Below are 25,230 nucleotides of genomic sequence, written 5' to 3'. Positions count from 1 at the left end.
AGGTCGAATAGCTTTGTAAGGATATTAATGTAACACTATACCTACCATGTCATGTAGTGAAAACTACCTGGGCAACCTCCTAGAATTGCAGGATTCCATTTGAAGATTGGGACTCTATTTGTTAAATAGAAGGTGAAGTGAATTGGGTGAAGTATCAGTGGTTCTTCTGCCTATTGTCCTGCCTATTTACAAGTACATATATTTTTTTAATTACACTGCTGGGCTACAGTAGGAAAAAAGATAACTTAGCGTATATGTCCCAGAAATAATTTCAGCTGTAGTTCAAGTTTGGACATGCTGGTTTTTGAGTATACTTTTTATACACCTAACTACATGGAATATATACCTTTTTTGGGGGTACACACAGTTGTGCTTTTAAGATTTGATAGGGAGACAGATTTTAGTTAAGAGTGTCTTTCAAAAAGCAGTTCTGGAAATTCAAAAAACAGCACAGTGTTCTGTTTGGCCTTTGTACATCTATGCACCCTGTTGAGCATAATAAAATGATTTCTCCAATGATTTCTCCTAATCGAAATAAAATAGATGTTTGGAAAGAAGGGGAGTGGAATATCTGCTACTTTGGAAATAGCAAAAAATTACACAGGAGATATAAAGATTGTAAATGAAGGAAATGGAACAAAGAAGAGGAAATTAAGGAATGAAGGAAGTGAAAAGTGCAAGGAAGTGTGCCTTCTAAAGAATATAGAACCAACATAAAGGAACTTAAAGAAGACATAATGGTCTGCTGTAGCCATATGTGGTCCCAGACATGTGGATATATAAAAAAACTGAACAGAAAATTTATCATGATGATAATTATTGTCATGCTTTAGCATTGTCTTCTCATCCTATACCCCAAATTCCATGATAATTTTTGTTCTTTAGCATTTAGAATTTTATCATTTTACCTGCACTTTTCTCTTAGATATCTTAATCATATTTTACAGAGAAAAAGATTGAATTTTGGTCCATTAACATGTTAAGAACACAAGGCCACCTGAAGGAAACACATTCGTTTTGTGTAATGAAACTCCTGATTTCTGAATATTTGAAAGTGGCAATATTGCATTAGAAGTGCTGAAATTGGATACTCATCACTGCTTATCTTATTAAAATCTAAACTATACACAGGTATTGAGCATTTAGAGAAAGTAATAAGCCTGTTGTGAAGGTGCAGTTGCAGAGCTGATAAAAAATTCATGTGAAATTATACCTCGTTCAGTTTCTTTGTGCCGTGGTTCTCCACCTAGGAAATATAATTAGTATTGGCACCCCAATTACTATGGAACAAGTTATGGTAAATATTAGACAACTAAATAAATGTCATCTGTAATAAAAATAAAATTAATATCTGTAATATGAATGTTGGGGATGTGTAGATTACCATAAATGTTTGTCTGTAGTTTAAAAAGCAAGTTAATAGGAGCTATTTTATTCTGTATTCAAAATCTATAATTCAAAATAGTTTGCAGGAAACAGTCTTTGTAGGATAATTCTCCTTAGTCTCCAGAATAAACCAGGCAGTTTTCCTTACAGGTATTCTGATGGAGATATGCAGTGACTAAAAATAAGATTTATAATGGAATATATATAGAATCTTGATTATTTTCTCTGAGGATTATAGTCTTTTGACAAAGTTGGCAGAAAATAGAGGATAATTTAATAAAATTCTGCTGTATTTGTGCTTGAAAATAGGGATAAAATGGAAAAAAACACCCTGTAAAATGAAGTCTAAAATGTATATACAGGTGCAACAATATAATTGCTTTTCCTGCTGTTTGCTGCTTGCTTTATTCACTTGGACATCTACGTTTGTGGTTTTAAGAAGGTTCTGTTAAGTAACCAAACCTTGGAGGTGCTGCAAACACTTCATGTAGAGAGCAATGAATTCAAGATTTAAGATTTCTTATAACCTGGTGGGTCTTAGGGCTCAGCTACAGATATGCTTTGAGTTCTGGAAGTTAGAATTGTCAAGAGTTTCAGTAGTGTTGTAAAAACATGCGTCAGTTGTAGAAATTGAGTACGAACTCGGCATTTGACTTCAAACACCCTTGATTGAAATGTGTTTCAAATACAGTGAAAATCCAAGTTTTCGCCTGAGTTTAATTCGCTCTTGTGTGACGGAGGGGAAGATGATCCTGCTTCTCAAATGTGAAAGGCAAAATCCCATTTTCTTCAAGTGCCCGGATTGGGTCCAAAAAGTTAAATCACCATAACAATTTGAGATAAATGTATTATTAGATTGTCACAGATCAGCAGACGGGCCAGAAGATTCAGATTGTTACATCACTTGATCAGAGCTCAGCAGGCAAGCAGTTCATCTTAACAAATCATGATGGCTCTACCCCAAGCAAGGTGATCCTTGCCAGACAAGATTCCACTCCAGGAAAAGTTATCCTAGCAACTCCAGATGCTGCAGGTGTCAACCAACTGTTTTTTGCATCCCCTGATATATCTGCACAACACATCCAGGTAGATAATCCACTTTATTTCATATTTTTCATTCAAATGGGATAAGAAAAGATGTTTTATTTCCAAATAAGTCTGTCTGGGTTCTCCTTTTTGGTTTTTTTTTAAGGTATAATTTTCCTTGCACTACGACTCACTGCGGATACTTAAAAATTTTGAAAAATCTTTTGTTAGTAAATTTCTTGCTTTTAAAATTTATATGTTGGCTCATAACATTAGGAAGAATACAGTTATTTTTATTGTCGTTTCCAGATTCTGCCATGCCAACAGTCCTTTATTTCTGCTCATTCACTCTCCATCCGTTTTCATGTATTGTTGAAAAACGTTCACTTTTCTCCATTGTCCTTCTCGCTTAACATTCCCTTTGCTTGTTTTCCTTTTTGCACGCTGTTGCAACTACTGTTCAGCTGTGTGAATTGTAGTCCACAGCAGCACTTTGACTATTTAGTGGGGCATTACATTACTCCATGGGGGTGAGGAAGCAACACTAATGATTTTGTATTTATTAATGTGACATTGTAACCAGGCAGGGTTGTAACTCCCTTAGCTGGTTCCCAGTGTACCTTACTCCCATGCACATTATATGTGCCACTTCTTAGCTGACACCCTCCCAACTTCCAAGCTTTCTGTCCTACATTCTCAGCCAGGCAGGGATGAGATGGCACTGATGTGAAGAATGTCAAAAACATGCAAGAAGAGTTCGGAGATGTGACCTCCTATTCAGAAACAGGAGGTTACTGCACTCCAGCTAAAGTACAGTTACTGCATGTGTTCCACCCACACACATTTATGCTGCTGTTACAATCAGCCAGACAACATTCAAATGGCTGCAGTCCATTTAGTCTTGTATCAAACACTTAAACATTATGACCATAACAGCTGCCTAAGGGAAAATGTTAAAAGATGGTCAAATAATGATCTTTTTAAAATATCCTTTTATTTCCATTAGCTGATGATACAGAAGAACCTCCTGATTTGGAGACTGCAGTTAGATCATCATATTGGATAGCTGCTATTAAATTTAAACAACCTTTTTTTGTTATTTATATAGATCATGTAAGCTTTATTCTGTCTAATATCCTATGGTGTGCCAAGAATACATTAGATTATTTGACCATCTGAGAGAATTGTTTAATTAGGTGTCTCTAGAAGATACTGTTAAAGATTTGTGTGGAGGTTTACAGATCACTACAAAATCCTCTTTTAAGCAATCTTTTTTTCAGCTGCAGACCATTAAACTGTTCAGTTTGTGCTCTTCTGTGAACCAGTCAACTGATTCACTACCCACACATTGTGTAAGCTTGAAAGAATCTCTGTATTATATAATACTACTGGTCTTGAAATTCATAGTTCTTTGCAAATGAACACCCTAGGTCCTTGCTCCAAAGAATTTGATTACTGTGAATAGGGGACCAGTAGCAAAAGCCAATCCTATTGAGAGACATTGAAGCATGCTTAGTGTTATGATACACTTTGTATTTTAGGTAAGCCTCAACAAAAATATAAAGCAGTGGGATATAAGTAGTCCACATAAAATTTATTTTCAAAGACAGCTTAAGAGATGAGAAGTGTGCCACACTGGTTTATAAGGCAAAATTCAGGAAAAGAGGAAATCTGTAAAAAAAATTGAAAGCTGTAGTTCTGATAGTATCATTTGGGCAAAATAGGTCAGTTTGAGAAGCAACAGGGTATTCTGTCACTCCAGTTAAATTGTTCTGTTGTCCACCAATATGTATGGGTCGAGATTTCCTTTGTCCATTTAAAAGTTTGTGAAATACAGAGTACCATTCATTTGCTGTTCACCCGCATACCTTTGGAATCTTTTGTATTTTCTCCCTCAGATGATTTTTCCGTCTCCAGTTTCACCTGTTTTCTTCTTCTTCTTCTGTAGTCTTCACTTGAAATGCCCATTTGTTTGTTCTGGCAAAAACTTCTCTGTTATTGCATCTTATCTTTACATTGACTCATTTGGCAAGACCCTTTCTCCCATCATCTATTTTAACTTCAGTGGCTCTTTTTCATATTAATAATAAATTTTTATTCTTCATGTTCAAGGTCAGTTAATAAGTTCTCTGAGTCTGGGGTTTTTATCTCCTCATGGGCTGATTCTGTAGTCCTTCCTTATGTGGAACTTCCCATTTCAGTGTAGCCTTAATTTATGGAAGGACTTAGAATTTATATTTTCTATAATATAATGAAAATACGTAATGTTAATACTGGAAATTTGGAAGGATCAATAGGTTAATATTCTCTTAACTCATCATCTTATTTTTCTTAAAAAGTTGGTGTTTTTTTAAAGAAAACAGATGAATCTCAGAGACTGTATTGGTAACAAAGCTAACTAGAAAGAAGTATGCTTGTTAAACTTTCCTACATATATCATCTGTACTATGTTCCAAACTCTAAAAAGCACAATTTCTAAATTTTCTCTGTGGAAGAGAGAGCACTTTCTGTTACTTCCCTTTTTATCAGAGGTCTTGTTCTGAACATGTGAAGCAAGAATGAGGAGTCTGGTTTCCATTTAAGGCACAGCAGAAATTAAAAACTCTTCAAACTTCTAAACTATATTCTCTTTTGAATGAGAAGAACATTTTTTTCTTTTCCATGTCAAGATGATGTTTGGTTGTTATTTGTAATTTGTATGTTCCTTTCTTAAATGAAATTTATGTTGTGCTTTATTTATGTTGTGGTGGGATCGTTTTCAAAGATTAAGTGAAATGTTCTGATGCCTGCCCTGTAGTACTGGGATTCTAAAATTATGTTCTTAACAAAGCTTTACAGGTACCAGAGATAGATGAATGAGACAAGAATACTTTAATAATATCAAACTGTTACTGAAAGCCAAGCTATATACCAGTTGGAAGTTAAAGGTTGTGTCCAGAGTTACATTTACTTTTGGTCCATATTTATGTGTATTATTAAAAAATAAGTTAATAAACCTCTGTGTAGGTCTAGTAGCCTTTGCAAGGAATTTTTTTTGTTCCATCTGTTTAGTGCTTCCATCTCTTCTGCACTATTGATGAGACAGTAGTATATAAATATAAAATTGAACAAATGGTAAAAGTATGCAGATGCTAAAAGTTTTTCAAAATGTCAGTCCATTTTGCAGAAGTAGTATTTGGAGAAATGAAATCTTGAATTCTTCTCAAAAGCATTACAAATAAAACTCTTGTTCCCTTCTGAAAGGGAGCATAGTGGCATGGCAGGTAGCGACTTTGTGTCTCTGAAGACCATTAGGTGTAATCAAGAAAACATGATGCTTTGTAGATTTAGTTCCCTATCTTAGACAAAAAAACACAAGCATAAGATATATTTTACTATTTCTAGATGGTAAGAAAAATAAAAATTAAATTCTTTCCCACTTTTTTTCAGATTTTAACGGACAACTCCCCCAGTGAACAGGGCCTAAATAAAGTGTTTGATCTGTGTGTTGTGTGTGGAGACAAAGCATCAGGTATTTGTATTTTTCTTTTTTTTTTTTTTAAGGTGGTGCAATTTTATAAAAGCTGTTTAAAATTCTTCTGAAGCTGTGTAACAGTTTACATGCATATAAATGTATAAATTTCTATACGTGCAGTGGTGATTTTCACTAAATGGTACTCTTGCATCCATGGATAGAATTTATTGTTGTTTTACACAGAATCATAGAATATCCTGAGTTGGAAGGAACCCTCAAGGGTCACTGAAGTCCAACTCTTGGCCCTGCACTGGACACCCCAAGAGTCACACCCTGTGTTTGAGAGCCTTGTCCAAACGCTTCTTGAGCTCTGTCGGGCTGGTGCTGTGAGCACTGCCCTGGGGAGTCTGTGCCAGTGCCCAACCACCCTCTGGGTGAAGAACCTTTTTCCTAACATATAACCTAAAATCTCCCTGACCAGCTTCATGCCATTCCCTTGGGTCCTGGCACCGGAGGGAGCAGGTCAGTGCCTGCTCGTTCATTTCCCCTTGTGAGGAACCTGCAGACCACTCACTATGAGGTCTCCCTTCAGCAGGGAGCAAACTTGCTAGAAAGTAAAATGTATTAAATTTTGGCAACGTTTAACATAAAAAATGCAGTTGCTAGAGCTCTGAATACTTATCAGACCTCACCCATCCCAAGGAAATTTCTGCCAAACTTAAGGCAAAGATTTGATTGGGGTGTTCTAGTTGTTAAAACTTCTCTGACTCCCCAGAGGAGGGCTGGAGTCTCCCTTGAGGGGCTGAAGATCCAAGGAGGTTTTGCTCCTGTGCTGGCCTTGGAATATTGGGCAGTGGTAATGACTTTGGGGAGAGTGCCGTGTTCCTCTGAGCAGCTGCAGGTTTTGGGGAGCCTCCCATGTGGCAAGCACTGTCATGAAAACTGCTTTGCAACACTTCCAAGCTGGAATCCAAGAAGCTACATCAAAGAGTAGGTGAAGAAGCAGCCCTGGTACTTTGCAGAATGAATATTCATAATCCAGCTGCCACTAAAATGTTTCGGACGATATTCTTTTAATACATATGATGCTTTTGAAATTTCACATTTTAGTAGTGGTAAAAAGGTTGTGATAAAGGAATCTAGAAAACCTGTCAGAATTTCTAGAAACTTCAGGAAAGAACCTTAAAGTGTTTTTTCCTAAATTAGGTCATATTTGTGACTTATTTTGTAATGTGCCATAGGTATTTCAAGGATTCATAAACTAAAATTGTTGGAACTGCCAAGCATGCCTTCATCAATCCTTTTTATTTATGTTTATAATTTTATGCAAAATCAAAATATTTTACTTCTAAAAATAATTGTAAAACTTACTTTTTGTAGTCTATCTTAGAAATTTTTATATTATACAGAAAACATGCTGAACTGGTCTTAAAAAAAAAAGTTGTACTTATTCTAGATTATTCTTTCATTGATGTTTTACTGCAAGAACCACAGAGATACCATTACCCTGTTAGGAAAATGAAAGGTGAAAATAAAGCTTTGAAGTGATTGCCTCATGCTGTCAAATGCCATATTTGCACTTTCCATGGTTGCGTTAGATTTAATGCATATAATTTCAACAGCTGAAATTGTAATGAGAAATCATGTGAAAATTACTAGAGAAATCTATAAATTAATTTTTTTTTCCCTATATTCTTACTGACCTGTTTTCTTAGCCTTTTCTTAACACTGCTGTCAACAGATAAGGAAATAATTTCATAAGCAACTTGCCTGTTTGTAAAATCCTGTTTAAGTGCTTTGAACTAGAAAAATGGTTCACTTGCTTTTTTATTTTGTTTTATAGCCCAAATATATTTTAAGATCTTCAACCAGAAAAACAAGTGTTCCTTTTCTTGGTAAAATAGCTGATACTTTGTCTTTAATAAATGTAAAGTCTAAAATGTTAATATGATACTGTAAAATTAATTTCATGTTTTCTGTTGCATTGTAACTAGGGCGTCATTATGGAGCAGTAACCTGTGAGGGATGCAAAGGATTCTTTAAAAGGAGCATACGGAAGAATTTAGTTTATTCCTGCCGAGGAACGAAAGACTGCGTCATTAACAAACACCACCGGAATCGCTGCCAGTATTGTAGGCTGCAGAGATGCATCGCCTTTGGGATGAAACAAGATTGTAAGTCTGAGTAAGAGCAAACTACTTCACCTGGCAGCTGCTTCATGCTACAAAAGATATGCTTTGTATAGATACAAATTGTTATCTTGGTTACATATTTTTAAATTGTATCTTTTTCCTTTAAAGAAAGTTTGGTTTATCAGAAATATTAAATGCTTCCAGGTGTTTGCTTTAAAAGCTTAATAAGTTCCATCCCATGTGATGAAAGTGAATGAATTGTTACTCCTACATGGCAAATATCAAACGTGTCTGCATTTTTTTTTGTGCAGTTCAACTTTTTTATGTGTAAGTTAAGTTACTGAACTTTGTGAACTCCTACCTTCCTTTCAGTTTTTCCACAACTGAGTTTACTGGCAATTGCTGTTCACTTTTGGCAAACCTCTGCAGAGACAGTTTTTCACAAGGCAGAGATCCATAGTGATCTAAAGTTCAGTTCTTACCCATTCCTGCAGATTCCAAGTTCCTTTTTAGCTTTCCATAGGTTAGATGTAGTGGTAGTGCAATATCACAGCAGTGTCAGAATACTAAATACACAGAAAATCACACAAAACACAAATTCTTCAAACCTAATACTGTGACGCTGTTGTCTTGTTGGTCTTGTTCTCTGCTCTCTATCATCCTTATTTGACTGACCCTCTTGAACTTCTGTGGATATTTTCCTCCTTACAGCCCTGCGTCTGTCAGCAGAAATCAGTAAGACAGAGGAAATTAATTCAGAAAGGGAGGAAAAGCTGGGGCAGTGAAAGTGGATCTTTAGCCTCTAGTTCAGCTGGCAGTAAGTAAGAAAAGGCCCCCCCGACAGAAGACTTTTTAAGCAGAACACAATCACTGGGCTTAGGGATCAGAAGGCAGGAAGATAATCTCTGGGTCACAAGGGAATACTGAGTGGGAGAGAAGATTGTTTGGTGCTAAGAAGTCTCATTCCTCAGTGGGGTGGGGAAAGGAAAGGAAAGAAAACTTAGCATAGTCTTGGACTGTAGCTGCCTAAGTGAGGGTTATTTGTCCCTTGAAGAAGCCTTGGCCTTTTCTCAGCCAAGTGAAACCTTGCTACTGAGCACAGCATTGACAAAGGAAGATTAAATACTTGCCTCCATCTCCCACCCTTTAAAGCGCTATTTGTAGGTTGCAGGCTGACTTCAATAGCATTGTCAATACTTAAAATTACAACATTTGGGGTTTAAGATACTTAATGGTGTAAAAATCTGAATAGCATCACAGTCTACTGCTATCTTGAAAAGTTTTTAATTTTTTATCTGAAGTTACACATTTTTCACATTTCCACATTTTCCCCATAGGGGGTAATACTGTAAGTTTCATTTTAACGTTCAAAGCAAGGTGATACATCTGTAGGCTGAAGCCCCAGTTCATTCCACCTTGTTTCACTGAGTCATTCAAATTAAAAATCTACTTCCTCTCTGAAGTCAGTGACTGTGGCTCAGGGTGTTGCCCAGATTGATCTTAAATGGTCTGAACTCAACTTTGTGAATGTACCTTTCCCTCTGTATTGTCTGAAGTCCTAACTTGAGAAGCTTCTTTAAGTGAATGAAGTTATATGGGTTCAGCATAGACCCACAATCCATGGAAAAATGTACCATGAGTCCTTTACAAAGGAAGTGAGAATGTGAGATAGTGAAACTGAGAGAATGAGAAGCTTTAAGCTTCCACTTTGATTCAAATTAAAAATGAGGGGATGTCTCCCTTAATTTTAACTTAAAAATGTTGCATATGTTCCATCTCAGACTTTGACTACTACATCATTTCACTTAGAAGTCATCAAGTCGGTGTGCTGGTTTTATACAATTTGTTAACTTGTTGGTTATGGGATGTATTTTATATATATATTAGTTAGTTTCAAAATTATTATTAAATCAAATATTAAAGAAAGAAAAAAGTATTATTTCTTATCCTGTAATTAGGGGTGATTTAATAGTTGGGTATTATTTCTGTAGCTGTACAGTGTGAGAGGAAACCTATTGAAGTGTCAAGAGAAAAATCTTCGAACTGTGCGGCTTCTACAGAAAAGATCTACATTCGGAAAGATCTTCGTAGTCCATTAGCTGCAACCCCAACTTTTGTAACAGACAATGAAACAGCAAGGTATGTGAATTGTATTCAGAAGTGGCTATCTGTATTCTGAAAAAGGAAAATTCTGTTTTAAAATTAATCAAAATTAAAACTTGTGCTGTTTTCTATCAGGTCAACGGGTTTGCTGGAATCAGGAATGTTTGTTAACATTCATCCGTCTGCAATAAAAAGTGAGCCTACTGTGCTGATGACTCCAGATAAGGTATGTTATGATATGACTGATATGATAAGTAGAGCTAATTGCCATAATTTTATATGTAAGGAGAGAAGGGTATTCTATTTGGTTAAATTAATTTTTAAAACACTCCTTTACAACATTCACCAGTGTTTCAAATGCCTTCTCTTTACAAGAATCCTCTTAGCCTCACATAGTAAAAGTGCTAAAAACATGACAAAGTAAATCCCCTTCCTTCACATTTTTAGAGAGTCTTAAGGGCATTATTATTTTAATTTTTGTTTTTGGATAATCCTTACACTTGGTTTGCTCTTTTGTACAAATAAAGTGAGGTTTTCACAAAACTTCTCATGGCACTATCACAGTGCCACGTGTAAATATTGGACTCAGGATTTTTTTCTCCTGAATCACTATTTTTTTGGCAAAGCTGATAAGACCTATCTCATCAACAATTACATTTATGAGCTGGTTTTCCTTTGTTTCCATTTTGTTGCACTTACTGATCCACTAAAGCCATGTGGTATCTTCTTCACATATACACAGTAGGAAGCATTTTTGTTTTTCTAGCTGATATTAAATTTTCTAGCTGATATTAAATTACCTCATGTGGGAGAATGGATTGTAAGAGAATAGAGATAGTGCTGCAGGCAATCTTGCCCCTGATAAGTTGCAGCTGTGTAAGACAGGTGACCAGTATTGAAGGAGAAGACTCATGGAATGCTGATGTGTATTGACCAATCACAGAAGAGTAAAAGGGCAGGCAGGTGTTATGCATGTGAGAGAAAAGGTGTGAAGAATTAGGAGGAGAGAGGTGGTGTTGGAACTAGCAGGTTGTGCTGTGAGAGGAAGGAGTTTGTATGGCTTGGGGCTGCTGGTGGGGTTGTAACAGACAGTTTGAAGGCTTTAATAAATTGCTGATGCTTGCTGCCGTCTTCGTCGCCAGTCTTTTGAGTCCTCTGTCAATTAGGGAGGTTTTAGATAACAAGGGACTGATGCTGGTGTCAGTCGTGTGACCGCTGTCAGATTGGTGCCCTGTTTTAGGGGTGAGTGACAACAAATGGTACCTTGTGTGAGGAGTGACCAACAACACCCTCATACTGTTTTCATGCATTTTGCTTTGCTTGCTCTGTCTGGTGTTAGCAGCAGCAGCTGCATATTTGTCAGTAATAATGTACCTTTTTTTTTTTTTTTTTTTTTTTTTTCTTCTGGGACAGAGCGGGCCACATCTTACTGCCTCTCTGAGTTGCTAGCCAGTACTGAATCACTTTTTTCCTTTGCAGTTAGACAAAGACATAAACACCAAAAAGGCTACATAATTATTTTTCTGCTTGTTCATAAAGGTGACTTTTCATGCATTCCTTCTTCTCAGACATTTGCCTAGCTGGTTACTACTGACTCATTTACATGGTGAAGGAAGATGCTAAAAATATAATCTAGAGCATTCTTATATTCCTGGTGATGGACTAGTGCATAGAGATGTGAAATCTTTCTGCACTTGCTTACCATCAGTAGTATTCTTTCAGAAAGAAATAGATAGCTATTACTTCTACAAGTAAATGTCAAAATAATCCATATTTTAGATGCAGTGCAGTGTCTGATTGCTGTATTGTGGTTACCTATGTACTGAAAAAGTTTTCTTACAGGTATATCTTTTTATATGCTCTATTCTTGATTTATGTGAAAGCTAGGCTCTTCTCTTGCAGGTTAACTGCTGCCAATTAACTGAGAATTAAAAGCTGTTCTTTTCCCTTAGGTGGAAGCATGTCAAGGAGATTTAAGTACACTGGCAAATGTGGTGACTTCATTAGCAAATCTCAGTAAATGCAAAGACACGTCACAAAGCAATACAGAGCTATCCATGATCGAAAATTTGAGCAATGGAGATGCATCATTACCTGAACTCAAGCAAGAAGAACAAACTAGTAGTGATGTTACAAGGTAAGGCATGTTACACTTAGAGAAGAGAAGGTCTCTCAATTCAGACCAGGCAATTAGTTAAATCATCACAATGTAGGAAATTTATCTGCTTTAAAAGTAATAGCAGCATAAGCTCATGTAGAAGGCAAATATTGTAAGATTCTTCCAAGTGAAATCAAAAGAAAGTTCCATTAGAGAAATAAATCCTTTTAGTTGTTTGTACTTGAAATTAATTTCAGTATAAATGTTACAGCTGATTTTCTTACCTTTTGATTGGCCATACTAAGGTATGTTAGGTCTTGTACTATAGTCTTAGTACTTTGTATCATCCTGGAAAACTTGCTCTTAAGAGATCTCATCTGTGTGATAGTTAAGTGTCTGTAACTATTAATCACCTTAAAAGCTTGAAAAGCATTTTCCTTCCACACAAGAGAAGTTACAGAATTCTCACTACCAATATTAATGCATTCACTGAGTATCTTACAAACTTGTATTTTGCAATGGTTTTAATGTGCCACTGTGGTGAGCATATGTGTAAGATGTATATACAGAACATTTACAGTTATTCCATCAATCACAATTGTGTTCTTCCTTGGTTGTCATCTCATGCAAGCTTCTGCCTGCTGTCCCAGCAACTGTCTTTTACACACCACCTACATTTTACATTCTGTTCTGAAAGTGTGTGCAGAGTAAATCCATTAAGGGGAAAAAGATGGGCGTATAGTGGCTGAAATATCTGATTTCCATTTGGTCTCTACTGCTTTGTGTAATTGCGAGCAGATTACATTTTTTCTGTTCCTTTCTTTTTACTGCTTAGAAAGTCAGTCTGACTTTTTATAGATGCTGATTTGGGCCTTTGCTTTGTCCACCTTGGTAAAGGATGTTAGAATATGCCATGTAAGTAGTATTGTTACATGTGCTGACAGACATCATTCAATACTATGGCTGTTCAAAGAGATGTAGAAATCTTGAATTTGTGGGCACTTCTAGTGCTTATTTTTACTGTTCAGTTTTAAAAGTCTGTCTATGAAAAGACATCTAGTTCTCTCAGCTAGAGAGTTTGAAAGAGCTCTGACTTGACGTACTGGTCAAGTAGGTTACCTAATAGCTGTACAGTGGGGAGGTTCAAGTTAAATACTGCTGTGAAAGGGAAGTTGTTACTCTAAGAGAAACTAAACATTTTCTCTGAATTACTGAGTTCCCTGTCAGGCCCTATGCCAGTGTAGTATATTGTAATTTTACATACCTTGTCCTCTAATGCTTCATGATATTCTTTCTTTACAGTTTATTTGCAGTCTTATATATCTGTTGATGACTGAGCCTGACAAAAAGAAAAACAAAATTATCTGTAGCAAATTATATCAATGCCATGCATTTCAATGTTGCTTATGCCTTGTTTCCTCACTTTGAGGGCTAGATTTTCATAGCTCCCAGACGAGCTTTGTTCTAGATTCTCTTTTCCGTGGTGTTTTACTTTACAGTTTGCTCATGTTTACTTTACATTGCTCATATCAGGGCTTTGTGTAGGAAAGGACTCGCATTACTGAGCCATGAGGAAGCAAAGCTGCTACAACTTCTGCTGGCTTACTACTGGCAGTTTATGAGATAGAAGGGAGAAGATTTCTTTGAAAGCAACATTGAAAAGTGACTTGGGGGGGAAAGTGTCATGAACAGACATGGTTAACAAGTGTATATGCCCACACTATTTTTCTAGCACTCTTCAGCCTGTGCTATAATAAATACAGGATAGTGACAGATGTATATGACCTTTACCTTTTGGGGAAAGGAAAAGTCTTGTTCTTCTCTTAAATTTCTGTCCCTGCCACATGAAGAACCCCACAGAGATCCTGTTGTTTCTTTAAAAGCAGCTGTCACTGAGCTGCTGTGTTTGCCTGTTCTACCTAAGAGTGAATTGTGGAAGACCTGAAACTGAGATCTTCTAGCAGGAGTCTATAGTATAGTTTCTAGAACTGAGCCATGAATGCCTTCCCTTTGTGCCAGCTTTGCGCTTACCAGGGACAGAAGATGGCCCAGGTATGTCTGTATAGTTCACTCGTGTATGCCCCAGTCACTCTCATGTGTATTCATCAAGGTACACAGGTTAGTGAGGACCAAAAAGTAGTTCATTTACCATCCCAAGCCTTGAGGCAGTATCAACAGCTTTTTCTTTGTGATATTTTGTTTGGTTGTCTGTAGTTATGTCAAACAGCTCATTGGTGGGGTTTTGTTTGTTTTTTTTTTGTTTTTTGGTTTTTTTTTAATTTTTAGACATGCTAGTGAATCCGTGTAGCTAGAGAGTGTGGGGGTAGAGAAGGTGGCCAATTTCTATCCCAGATTTTGGCATTAAATCAGTGATTTTTAGACTCTGTGGTAATAAACATATCTATAAATTGAGAATGAGCTCTACATACTAGCCGATAATCAGCTTTTGTAAAGTTTTCGGGTCTCAGTGTGTAAGTTTTTCATACAATACTGTATAGAAATGTTGCTGTTCCTGGGATATGTCATCTGTCTGTAGGCAGTGATCAAGTCTGTGTATATTTGATTGAAGGTGTGTCAGTTGTAGTTCTTAGGTGTATTTATGAACAGAAAAACAACACGTGTTATCAAGCAGCCAAATATTGAGTAATACATCTGTGCTTGTCCTGACATCTGCCTTCTAGCATTTGTGCTTGTGAAAGCCAAGAGGCACCGCCACACAGCAGAGGGTACTAAGGGTTGTATTGAAAGCATGGGAGTGCTTTCTCTGACATATTTTGTAGCAGTCTTTTCAAATTAAGTTGAAAAATCTTGTTGTAGTTACAACTCATTACTTAACAAAAAAAAATAATCTTATTCTGTGCTTCATAGCAGTAAAAGCCTGTAAAATTTATACATGCGCTAAATGACTGTAACAGCAGTCTGGTGATCATGTCCTCAAAGCACTCATGCCAGCACTCTCAGTGAACATCACTAAAGAGATATTGAAAAGCAAACTGTGATTCAGCAGCACAACCAATATGTCAAAACTGTGAATTTGTTGGCAACTAGTATTATAAACAGGATCTGCTGCTAATTTTTGTTTCAGAGTTAGATGGAATGTCAGGAAAAGCATGCTACTGACTTTTATTTTCCAAATCTCACTTTTTGGAACAGACTTCTACATATAGGTTTCAGACGTGTGCAGGTTCCTCTTAAATTGAAACAGTCTCTAAAATGAAATTTTCTTTTTGTTTGTTTGTGATCTTACAGGGCATTTGATACTCTTGCAAAAGCATTAAATCCAGGAGAGAGCCCAGCATGCCAGAACTCTGAAAGTATTGACACCAGTGCACAGCTGCTTGGTGGAGAAACAAGCATGAACATTGTTGAAATAGAGGGGCCACTACTCAGTGATGCTCATGTAGCATTTAGGGTACTGAATACTTTCTTACTGTTGACTGTTTATAACTATTTTGACATAGTGATGTACAATAATGATCTGACTAAGCTTTATTTTGAATTTCTTAGAGGATTGTTTGTTCAGGTATTAGCATTAATTTCCAGTTAATGAACTGCTTTTCTTCACTGGTTAATTTTTCTCTGGGAGAAAGTCCTGCACTCTGCAGTGGTTTAGCTGCACTGGTTATTTTATAGTTTCTTACCTTAAGAATACTGGGTAAGGAATACAAAAGGATTTACATAGACAAAGTATTTGCATGAAGCAGAGTGAGAATTTAATTGCGTGAAGCAGTCAGTATCCACGTTCTCACTTGTTAATGGGTGGGTCTGATGCAATCTGCAACTGGATTTTGAGACCTTTAAGTGTATTTGTCAGTTTCTTGTTTATGTAGATTGCCCTATTTTAGCCTGCTAGTAATTGACTTAAATACAGTTGCTGTGTTAGTTAATGATATATTTTCTGGATTTATTTCTCATTTTACAAGCTTGCAGGAATTCCTATTATCTTTTTTTTTTATCACCTTATTTTTCATGGACAAATCAAAAAGCTTGGTCATCTGAACACTTAGTAACAGGCATTTGGTCAAACTTTACCCCTCTTACCAGCATGCGTTTTGATCATCCCAATGAACATCTCTAATGCAAATGTCAGCTCTTTTTTTTTTTTTTTTTTTTTTAATTGCATTAGCCAGAACATTGTATTAAAAAATATAAATTTTTTACAATTAGAATTACATGTTCTAAGCTATTTTGGGTGGAATCTTTTTCTTCACATATGCAGGTAACATCACTAGTCTTACTAAAATTGTGAACATCCTTTCTGAAATATGTTGGTTATATTTTTTGGACTTGGGAGCAGCTATGTATTGGGTATGTTGCTCAAACATCAAAACATTTCTCTTGTATTTCTTTGTAAAATATTAATTAAAAGTAAAAAAAAAGAAATGTTTTGTGAAATAGTTCTCTCACACACACTCTCTCTCTATCTCCAGGAGATGTAACTCCTCTAATGTAAGCAAGTTCATTCCAGTTACAGTGATTCTTCTCTCTTATTCTTTGAGAATGTCTCAGAAGTTGAGTTTTGAGATTTTCCATCTCCAGTTGTCCCAGACATGAACTTCTATGAACAAATCAAACTTTTTGTCTTTTTAGTTTCTGTGTAGTTATGTGACATACAGCGTGTAATGGTGTGCCTAATAATGCAAATGGGAGTCATTCAGTTTTGTGTCGGGATTATACCTTTTTTATTTAAAGAACAGTTTTATTTTTTCACTTTAAAGAAACTCCAAGGACTGATTTCTTCCTGAACGTATTATGAAGAAAGTAAAGTAACTGTCTTACACTTTCTTCTTTTTTCTTTCTTTCTTTCTATTTTTGTTTTGCAGCTCACCATGCCTTCTCCTATGCCTGATTGTCTTAATGTTCACTATATCTGTGAGTCTGCCTCCAGGCTGCTTTTTTTATCCATGCACTGGGCACGTTCCATTCCATCTTTCCAAGCTTTGGGGTAAGTGTTCGGTTTATTCACTTACGTTGTGGCTATGTGCTTTTGAATTTTTGGTTTTTATTGTTTTCTTCAGGGACTTGTAAAAATATAAAACTGCTAATTAAAACTGTTATAAATCTTAATTGTAAGGTAAATTTTCTGAATTAAAACTACTCCCAGTTTGAGTCCAAATTCAGGACTTTGCTTGGGTTTTGTAAGAAAAAGGATTAATTTAAAACAATTGGATGCCTGCACACTGCTGCTTCTTAAAATATTTTGAGAAAATAGGAATTTCTATCAGCTTTTTAATAGCTACAGCTCTATGCTATATCCTGATGCTTATCGGGCAATCACCAAAAAGAAGTTTCTGTCTGAATCCCCAAAATTTTTATCCTTATAAGGTGAATTACAAATAATAATCTTGCCTTTAATAGCCTACATGAAGAAAATGGTTTGCTAGATTCAGCAGATACTCAGAATGAAGTTGTCTAATTTCAGGAGATTTGCCAAAAATAATTGGCTTCTGTAACCAAAGGTAATTCTAACTGTTCTTTTTACAGTTTGTATAACATCCTGCTTCTCCATCAGAATTCAGTGTATCACTTAAGTTCAATTTTGTAGTCCATAGCTGATCATCAGGAAAAAAAATGTCCAAACTGCATGGGAAAAACTGATTTATCCTATATTCAGAAGTAATTTTATGAAGATACATCAAACAAATAAAGATATTGTATCAGCTCTGACACAAATGGTGAATAAATCATGATAGTTTGTTCTCGTCTCAGTGTTTCTGTTTAATATCAAAATAGTCTGTGACTGTGGCAGCAAAGAGAATTCCTTTTTTAAAATGAGAGATTCTCCCCTTTTCCAGGAAAGCTGTCAAAAGCAGGATGATCTGTGATTACTGGTTGTGTTTACTCAGATGCTTCAGCCAAATTATTCTACACTTTTTAAGGAAAGATATTGTATTGTGTGTAATTAAGCCTGTGTGTTGGAGAAGGAGAAAGGAATATCATATAAACTTAAAGAATAGTAGGGGTAAAAAAATAGGTAAATATGATGTAGAAATTGTTGACCTGCAGAATTACAAAATGCATTGTAAATAAACATAGTACATTATGTCATTCTAAGTTTAAAAAATGTTTTTGTTACAGATAGACAACTGCAAATTAGTACAAATTGGTATTCTAACAAAAAATGGGAATTGCTTCTTAAAAATAAAATTTAGTACAGCAAACCTCTCTTGCTCCAAAAAGATTTAGCAAGAAAAATCTACATGTGCTCTTTTTATCTGTTATTTCCCAATATATTTTTATGCTTAAAAAATGTGGAGGAGTAAACTGCCATAATAGTGTTAATATTCACCTATAATAGCATTTACAGACCCAGTCAAGAACATGGGCAATGGTATATAAATAACATAAATTGAATTTTTCTTTGAAGCGCCTAAAATGCAAACTATTTTCAAGTGGAGATTTATTTGAAATTAATGCAGCCTTTATAGTTGGAGTACATTATATCCTATAATTTTAACTTTCAGAAGGCTGACTCATTTCACTTTTAAACTGAAGAGAAATTCATAGAGCATGATGAGTAATGGTTTTGTAAGGAAGACGGATAATTGTACCTAGGTTGTTTCCTCCTCAGGCAACATTCTCCTTTAGTCACAGCAGGATAGTTGCCTTTGACCTAATGATGCTAGATATTGATTAGTTCATCTTCCTGCATGGGCATCTTTGTTCACAAGAGAGTTTCCTATTGAAGCCTTCGCCAAGCTGGTTACAGCCTCTTCGTTTTGTGAGGCTGCTTAAGCAAACTTAAGAACTGGTTCTAGTGGAACTTTGATCAGCCATAAAGATGCTGTAGATGATATGTTTATCTACACACACGTATCAGAGGAGTAGCCACTGCGCCCTATTTTCAATGGTGCTCAGCACAGTCCCTTTGATTATGTTAAAGGAGATGAACAATACATGCAGAAGCTTCATGTACAATATTGTGTCTACCATAAAAAGAACTTGATGATAATGAAAAATACTGCTTTCAGTAAGCTCTTTGTAATCTGGTTAAGGACAAGTCTGTATTCACCAGTCAGTTGGCATCTTAGTATTGCACTAAATCATCAGAACTGTACTTGAAGATTATATCTGTGTTCTTCAAAAATCCATTCCACTGTATTTTGTATTTTGAAATCCTAGCTTTAATATGCTTTTCTTCTTTGATAGATCTTGTACTTCTTTTAAATTTCCATTATTTATATTCACTGGCTAAAGCTGTGAAACGTCGTACCTGATTTTGACTCCTCTTTGGTGGGATTTGCTTTCTAAGGTACTGAGCTCTTGTTAAGCTCTGTGAGTTAGAGACTTGGCATAACTGAAAGTTAGGTTACTAATACAAAAGTGGCTGAATATGAATTGATATCTTTTATTTTAAGCTACAGTAAATAAATCCTTATGACTGGTATTTATACTTCGAAGTCTGTATTTCAAACATTATTCCAAACTTGAAAGGGATGCAGAAAGTAGCAGTCAGGAAGCTCAGAAGCTTGATCACACACGTTCCATTTCACCTGTATCTTTAATTAAAAAATTATACCAACCTGTCAATTTTCAAGTGAAAAAAAAGACCCCTGAGTCTGTTCTATGTCCGCAATACAGGAACAGTGCAATCTTTTTTTGTCCATGCATATAAATATTGTCCCAAATCCTAATAAAACTAGCATGATGGAGTACACTGTGACAGTTGTCATTTACTGTAACTTCATCTTGCTTTTGTAATATAAATCTATTTCCTTTTAGGTCATTTAAACAAAAATGTATTACTTTACTAAAGTCACTTTAAACCAGGTATTTTAATTCTAGCATGCAAAGAAAACTGATGCAGAACTTCATTTTGGTGTTGGTTGTAATGATTGAATTAATGTTTTATGAAGTGTTTCTCCAATATTAAAAAACATGTGTGAATGCAAATGGCTGGTTTTATTAAATTATTGTGCTTTTTAATAGACAGGATAACAGCATATCATTAGTAAAAGCCTGCTGGAATGAACTTTTTACGCTTGGTCTAGCACAGTGCTCACAAGTTATGAATGTGGCAACGATCTTAGCTGCTTTTGTTAATCACCTTCAAGGCAGTTTACAACAAGGTAAGGTGTATACTGTGCACGTGCCAGACATGGGGAATTACTTGATATTTTTTAAGTTTTGAAGTTCACAGAAGCTCTTTATTTATCCTTCAGTTGTTATTGTAAATTTACTGTTTAAAGAATTTCACATTAATATTGAAACAAAGTAATACTAGCAACTATGGTGCCCAAGATACAATTTTTTAGCAATTTTGCAAAAGTCAGTTATGGTAATATTTAACTCCAAATTAAAAAAAAATATTTTTGTGTGTTGTATTGTCTAATAGTGTTCTGCTGTCTGTTAATATAATCAGCCCAAATTAGGAATATTTTGGGCAGCATCAATGTTAAGAACGCAAGAGTACTGTGAATATGATAAGGATACAAAGTAAAGAATGACCCACCTGTCCTTGCTCTTCATAGCTGTGACACAAAGCAGCTGAATGCCAACTTGATGATAACAGTTCCTTTACATAACTTGGCTTGTTGACTTCCATGTATTAGTTTTAGTCTACATGGAAGTCTTCAACAGATCTCCACTAAGTACACTTTGTTCCCTGCTAATCCTGTGTTCTGCATCTTTGGCATATTTTTCATTGAAATGAAAGACATATCAGTTGGCCTCTTTTAATTCTGTTCTGAGCTGGAGGGGAGTTTTTGCTAAGCTTTGTGTACTCGAGGATACTCACAAGGTTATCACCACTAAAAGCTATCCAGTCAATAATAGTATAATCTTCATCTGTTCATAGTCATAACACATTATTCATAAGGTAGATGCACATAGAAAAATCTAATAATTTTCAGATTTAACTGAATTTTTGAGTTGTTTGCTGTTAGGGGTATGAAAATTCACTGTTGTTGATGCTATGTAAATGCAGATTGGTAAACTGGAAACAAACAGCTACCAGACTATAGATTTTTCATCTTCTTTTATGATAAGGTAATTAAAGAATTACTTCCAAGGGGTTTTTGTGATTTAAAAACATCTACAAGATCCTTCTATAAATAACAATAGCTTAAAACAAACTGATCAAATTGCGAGATGTACTGGATCAGCTAAAGGTACTAACAAATTTATGGTTGTCTCTAGCAGATAAAAATGGAATTTGGAGATTTTGGTCTATGTAATATTTAAAGTATGTTTACCAGAAAGGGTATTGTTGTAATTAGTCATGTTTTTATCATTATTACAAATACATATTTCTACCATTTAAATTGGGAATTTGGGTTGACTGCAAGAACCAGTTGTGCAGTCTGCCAGCTGCAGTATCTCCAAGAGATACTAAGTTTGTGCAGTCTAGAGACTTGGGTTATGGAGGGAATGGAGTTTTCAGGCTGCTTTGCTAATGCTAGCTCAAGGGGAACAGCTCTGCACCAACCACATTCCCCTGAGTGTAAATAAGGGAAGGTGTATAGTACACCTTTCCCAGCAGTGGCATGGTCTCTGACTAAAATAACCCACAAAGCTGTACACTGGTCTACCATGTGGCACCTCATCCTTACACACAGACCACAGGTCAGCAGTAGCAGTGTATGCTTTACTTGTAAGTAGTCTCTTCCATCCTTGATCATTTCAAGCTCTATTCCGTGCCTGACAACTGGAAGCATTAGCAGGAAGAACCTAATTGGAAAAGATGGGAAAAAAGAGTGTTAATACTCTGTAATTGCTGGTGTCAAGATTATTCAGACCTAATAGGAATTTATAGATGGCATAGATTTCCCGTTATTTGAATAAAATAATTATTTTTAAAATTCCAGTGCAACCACATTTTTGTCTGTGTGTTAACTTGGTAATTTTTTTAATGGGTGTCTTGATTTAGATAAGCTGCCAACAGATAGAGGAAGACTAGTAATGGAGCATGTCTTCAAATTGCAAGAGTTTTGTAACAGCATGGTTAAACTGTGTCTAGATGGATATGAATATGCATATTTGAAAGCAATCGTCCTCTTCAGTCCTGGTATGTAATTATTCCAAATGTAACATTTTAATCTGCTATTTGTTGCTGTATACCTGTTTCGTTATGTGCAATTACTGTCTCATTTGTTGAAGAATCTTGGAAGGTTTGTAAGGACTGTAGGAAGAGGAGGGTTAATCTTCTACTGTAAACAACTGAATGTTGCTTTGGGGCCTTTTTTGCAGGGGGAGACTTTGATTCTTTTTATTTGTAGATTTTCATTCTTGGTTGTGCCACTCATGCTTTTTGTTGTTTTGGGTTTGAGATTTTGGTTGTTTCAGTTTTTTTTTTTTTTTTCTCTTCATTTATTTATTTATTGCTTTTAATTTTGTGCCTCCTTTCTGGGGTACATTTTCTGAAGACCTGCAGTTTAATTTTCTGAAGCGTTGCTCTTGCACATCCAGAGGAGATGGGTTTTTAATCCAGGTAGTTGGGATTTTAATATATGAAAGACTATCTGGGCATCAGTTCTCACATTCAGAATTACAGAAACATCACCTCTCCCCCACACAGACAATGCATATAGCATTTCTGGTGAATGAACACCACAAACATTGACTTATGTTATTATTTTTGTCTTCTAAACATTATTTGCTTAATGTACTCTCAGTAGCATTACTAGACATACATTAGAAAGTGAAGGTAATACACCTTTATTTCCCTTCTGGGTGATTAGTTTACAATAGGGAGGAGAGAGTCCTCTGGTTATTATAGGTACTTACTGAGTAATTACATTGTGTAACCTATATGCCTGGATGTAGAAAGTTAGAAAATTAATTTTCTGTATTTGAAAGTTGTAGAATTGACTTTTCACAAAAGGCACTCAGGTATTGTATCAGTATCCTGCAGGCCTTAGATTCATCATTCAGAATTGGGATTAGTACAAAGCCAAACCAAGTCTTTTGGTAAAAGAAAAATGTGCAGATCTCAAGTACTGCCTCTGTCTCCATGAATTTTTCATGGTATTCATCTAAGTGCACAAATGAAACCCTGCATATCTTCCATTGCTACCTATATATATAATTATATATGTATATATTGCAGTAATGGAAGACTTCTGAGGTGAAAGACATTCATGCAAATAAAAGGTGGTATAAGTAGAGTCAGAACCCTTCAGGAAAGATGATAAATTTCCAGAGGATTTCCTACTGTGATAATTTTTCTATTGTGGATCTCTAAGGAAAATCAGATCCTGGGTGTTTTATAGTACAACATAATCCTGCTCTCAGTCCTTACGACCAGGAGAGTCTTACATGGTTTCATGTGTTTGCTTGTACACTTCACTGTATCACTGAAACAGTTTCAGTTTCCTGATAAGCAGGACTCACCATTAAACCAAATAAGTTTAAACACAATATTAAGCATGCTTGAAAATCTTTGCAGTTTTCCTTTTCTGCTGAGGATTGAGCAGTTGCAAATACACCATTATTACAGAAGAGACTTTCTATAAGTGTTCTTACCCCAAAATAATCCTTTTCATGGCCTTCCTATACAAAGAAATGGTACAGGTTACTTCAGGAAAGAAACAAAATTATGGGATAATACCTCAAGTCCATTTTTTTAGAATGAAGTCCACTAGGATTTATGAAAGAATCCTCTGGCCTGTGTGGAAAAATCAATCCTGTTAGACAACAAAAAATACTTCTTAGGAACCTTGCGCTTGCAAAGTAGTATTAACCTATTTGTTTACTCTGAAGTTTGTCTCCTTCCAATTATATTTGACCACACAAAAGGTAGAAGGAAAAATACCTTGGGAAAAGACTCTAGTCCAGTCCCATGATTGAGAGAAATTTTCTTTAGCTGATGTTTTCAAATTCACATTACTAATGAGTAGTTGCTTTAATGGCAATGTGTTGTCAGGAGTCTTGATCCTTGAGCCATATAACAATCTTCATACATGTGAAAGTCATGTTTGATACTTTGAACAGAAGGGATGTCCTGGCAATGACTCACAGGCTAGACATTACAATTGCAGGGATTTTACTGCTGTGCTGCAGGATGGGGCTGGGCTGTGCATGCAGCAGCGCCCTAAGGTAAGAGCCTCTGCTTTAGTAGACCCTGGTGATTCAGCTGTGCCGAGCCAGCTGTTTGATTGCCACAAGACAGCCTTGGGCAAAGAGATTAGTGTAAAGGGTGTGCCAAGAAGACTTGACATCTTTCTAAACGGCTGCAAGTGTACAAGCAGTGGTCTTCAGACTACTGTTTCCAGAAGCTGACTTCTCACTGTGCTCCTGACATGGCTCTAAAAGCAGCAGCATGAAGGGATGCATTTTGCACATCAACTCTAACTCTTCATCTACATGATTTGTCATGCTAGGATGACAGTAAAATTTTTGCATTCAGATAGATGGATAATAAAATTACAGACCATGTAAAGAGTTCAGAATTACTGGATAATAATTTCCAAGAGTGACTTGGCAGTTAGGTTGATGTCCTTTCATTTTAGGAACACATATTTCAAGTAAGTTCAAATCACTGCTAAAAATTATGATTAGCACATTTGAAATTTTTGTTCCAAATAGGTGAGAAAGAACAGTCTGCTACATACCAGCCTATCTGAATTCAAAAAGCATTTGGACAATGCGCTCAGGCACACAGGTGATTCTTAGGGAGTCCTGTGCAGGCCCAGGAGTTGGACTTGATGATACTGATGGGTCCCTTCTAACTCAGCATATTCTGTGATTCAGTACGGTTTTCTACATGTCTTAGGCAGTTCATAGCTTTTTATTCTGCTTCTTCCACTGATCTTAATTTTATACTTCACTTTTCACCTAAATATTATTTGTGCATCCAATGTTCCAGGAAGTGTCAGTGTGTTGAAACAATCCTGTTTTACGGCTACACAGAGAACAGAGTTGTACCATCAAGATTAACATAAGCATTGCAAGCACTGAATTTATTTGAACTCTTTCAAATGTCTGATTATATTTATGGAAAGTTAAGTAAAATGTAAATGTAAAGAAGGAGAAATATAAGGAGGTAAAGTAGTGTCCACAACTGAAACTGAAGTTGCTGCAGCCACCACATA

The 25,230-nt window shown here is 35.9% G+C and overlaps 1 protein-coding gene across 3 annotated transcripts in view; it reads left to right on the top strand.

Moving 5' to 3' along the window:
- NR2C1 (nuclear receptor subfamily 2 group C member 1) overlaps nucleotides 1-25,230 on the top strand; it is a 46,900-nt gene that overhangs the window by 20,390 nt on the left and 1,280 nt on the right. For 2 of the 3 annotated variants that reach the window (XM_053978046.1, XM_053978045.1), the window contains 10 exons: nucleotides 2,242-2,472; nucleotides 5,842-5,923; nucleotides 7,861-8,040; nucleotides 9,990-10,137; nucleotides 10,237-10,327; nucleotides 12,054-12,238; nucleotides 15,449-15,611; nucleotides 17,023-17,144; nucleotides 20,129-20,268; nucleotides 22,068-22,205. In XM_053978046.1, the coding sequence (XP_053834021.1) occupies nucleotides 2,242-2,472; nucleotides 5,842-5,923; nucleotides 7,861-8,040; nucleotides 9,990-10,137; nucleotides 10,237-10,327; nucleotides 12,054-12,238; nucleotides 15,449-15,611; nucleotides 17,023-17,144; nucleotides 20,129-20,268; nucleotides 22,068-22,205 (1,480 nt within the window). The remainder of the gene's footprint in view (nucleotides 1-2,241; nucleotides 2,473-5,841; nucleotides 5,924-7,860; nucleotides 8,041-9,989; nucleotides 10,138-10,236; nucleotides 10,328-12,053; nucleotides 12,239-15,448; nucleotides 15,612-17,022; nucleotides 17,145-20,128; nucleotides 20,269-22,067; nucleotides 22,206-25,230) is intronic. The other variant, XM_053978047.1, reaches the window with a different exon arrangement.

This window comes from Vidua macroura, chromosome 5 (genome assembly GCF_024509145.1).
Source record: "Vidua macroura isolate BioBank_ID:100142 chromosome 5, ASM2450914v1, whole genome shotgun sequence".
NCBI lineage: Eukaryota > Metazoa > Chordata > Aves > Passeriformes > Viduidae > Vidua > Vidua macroura.
The sequence above is the reverse complement of the archived record's forward strand: the minus strand, read 5'-3'. Positions and strand labels throughout refer to the sequence as shown.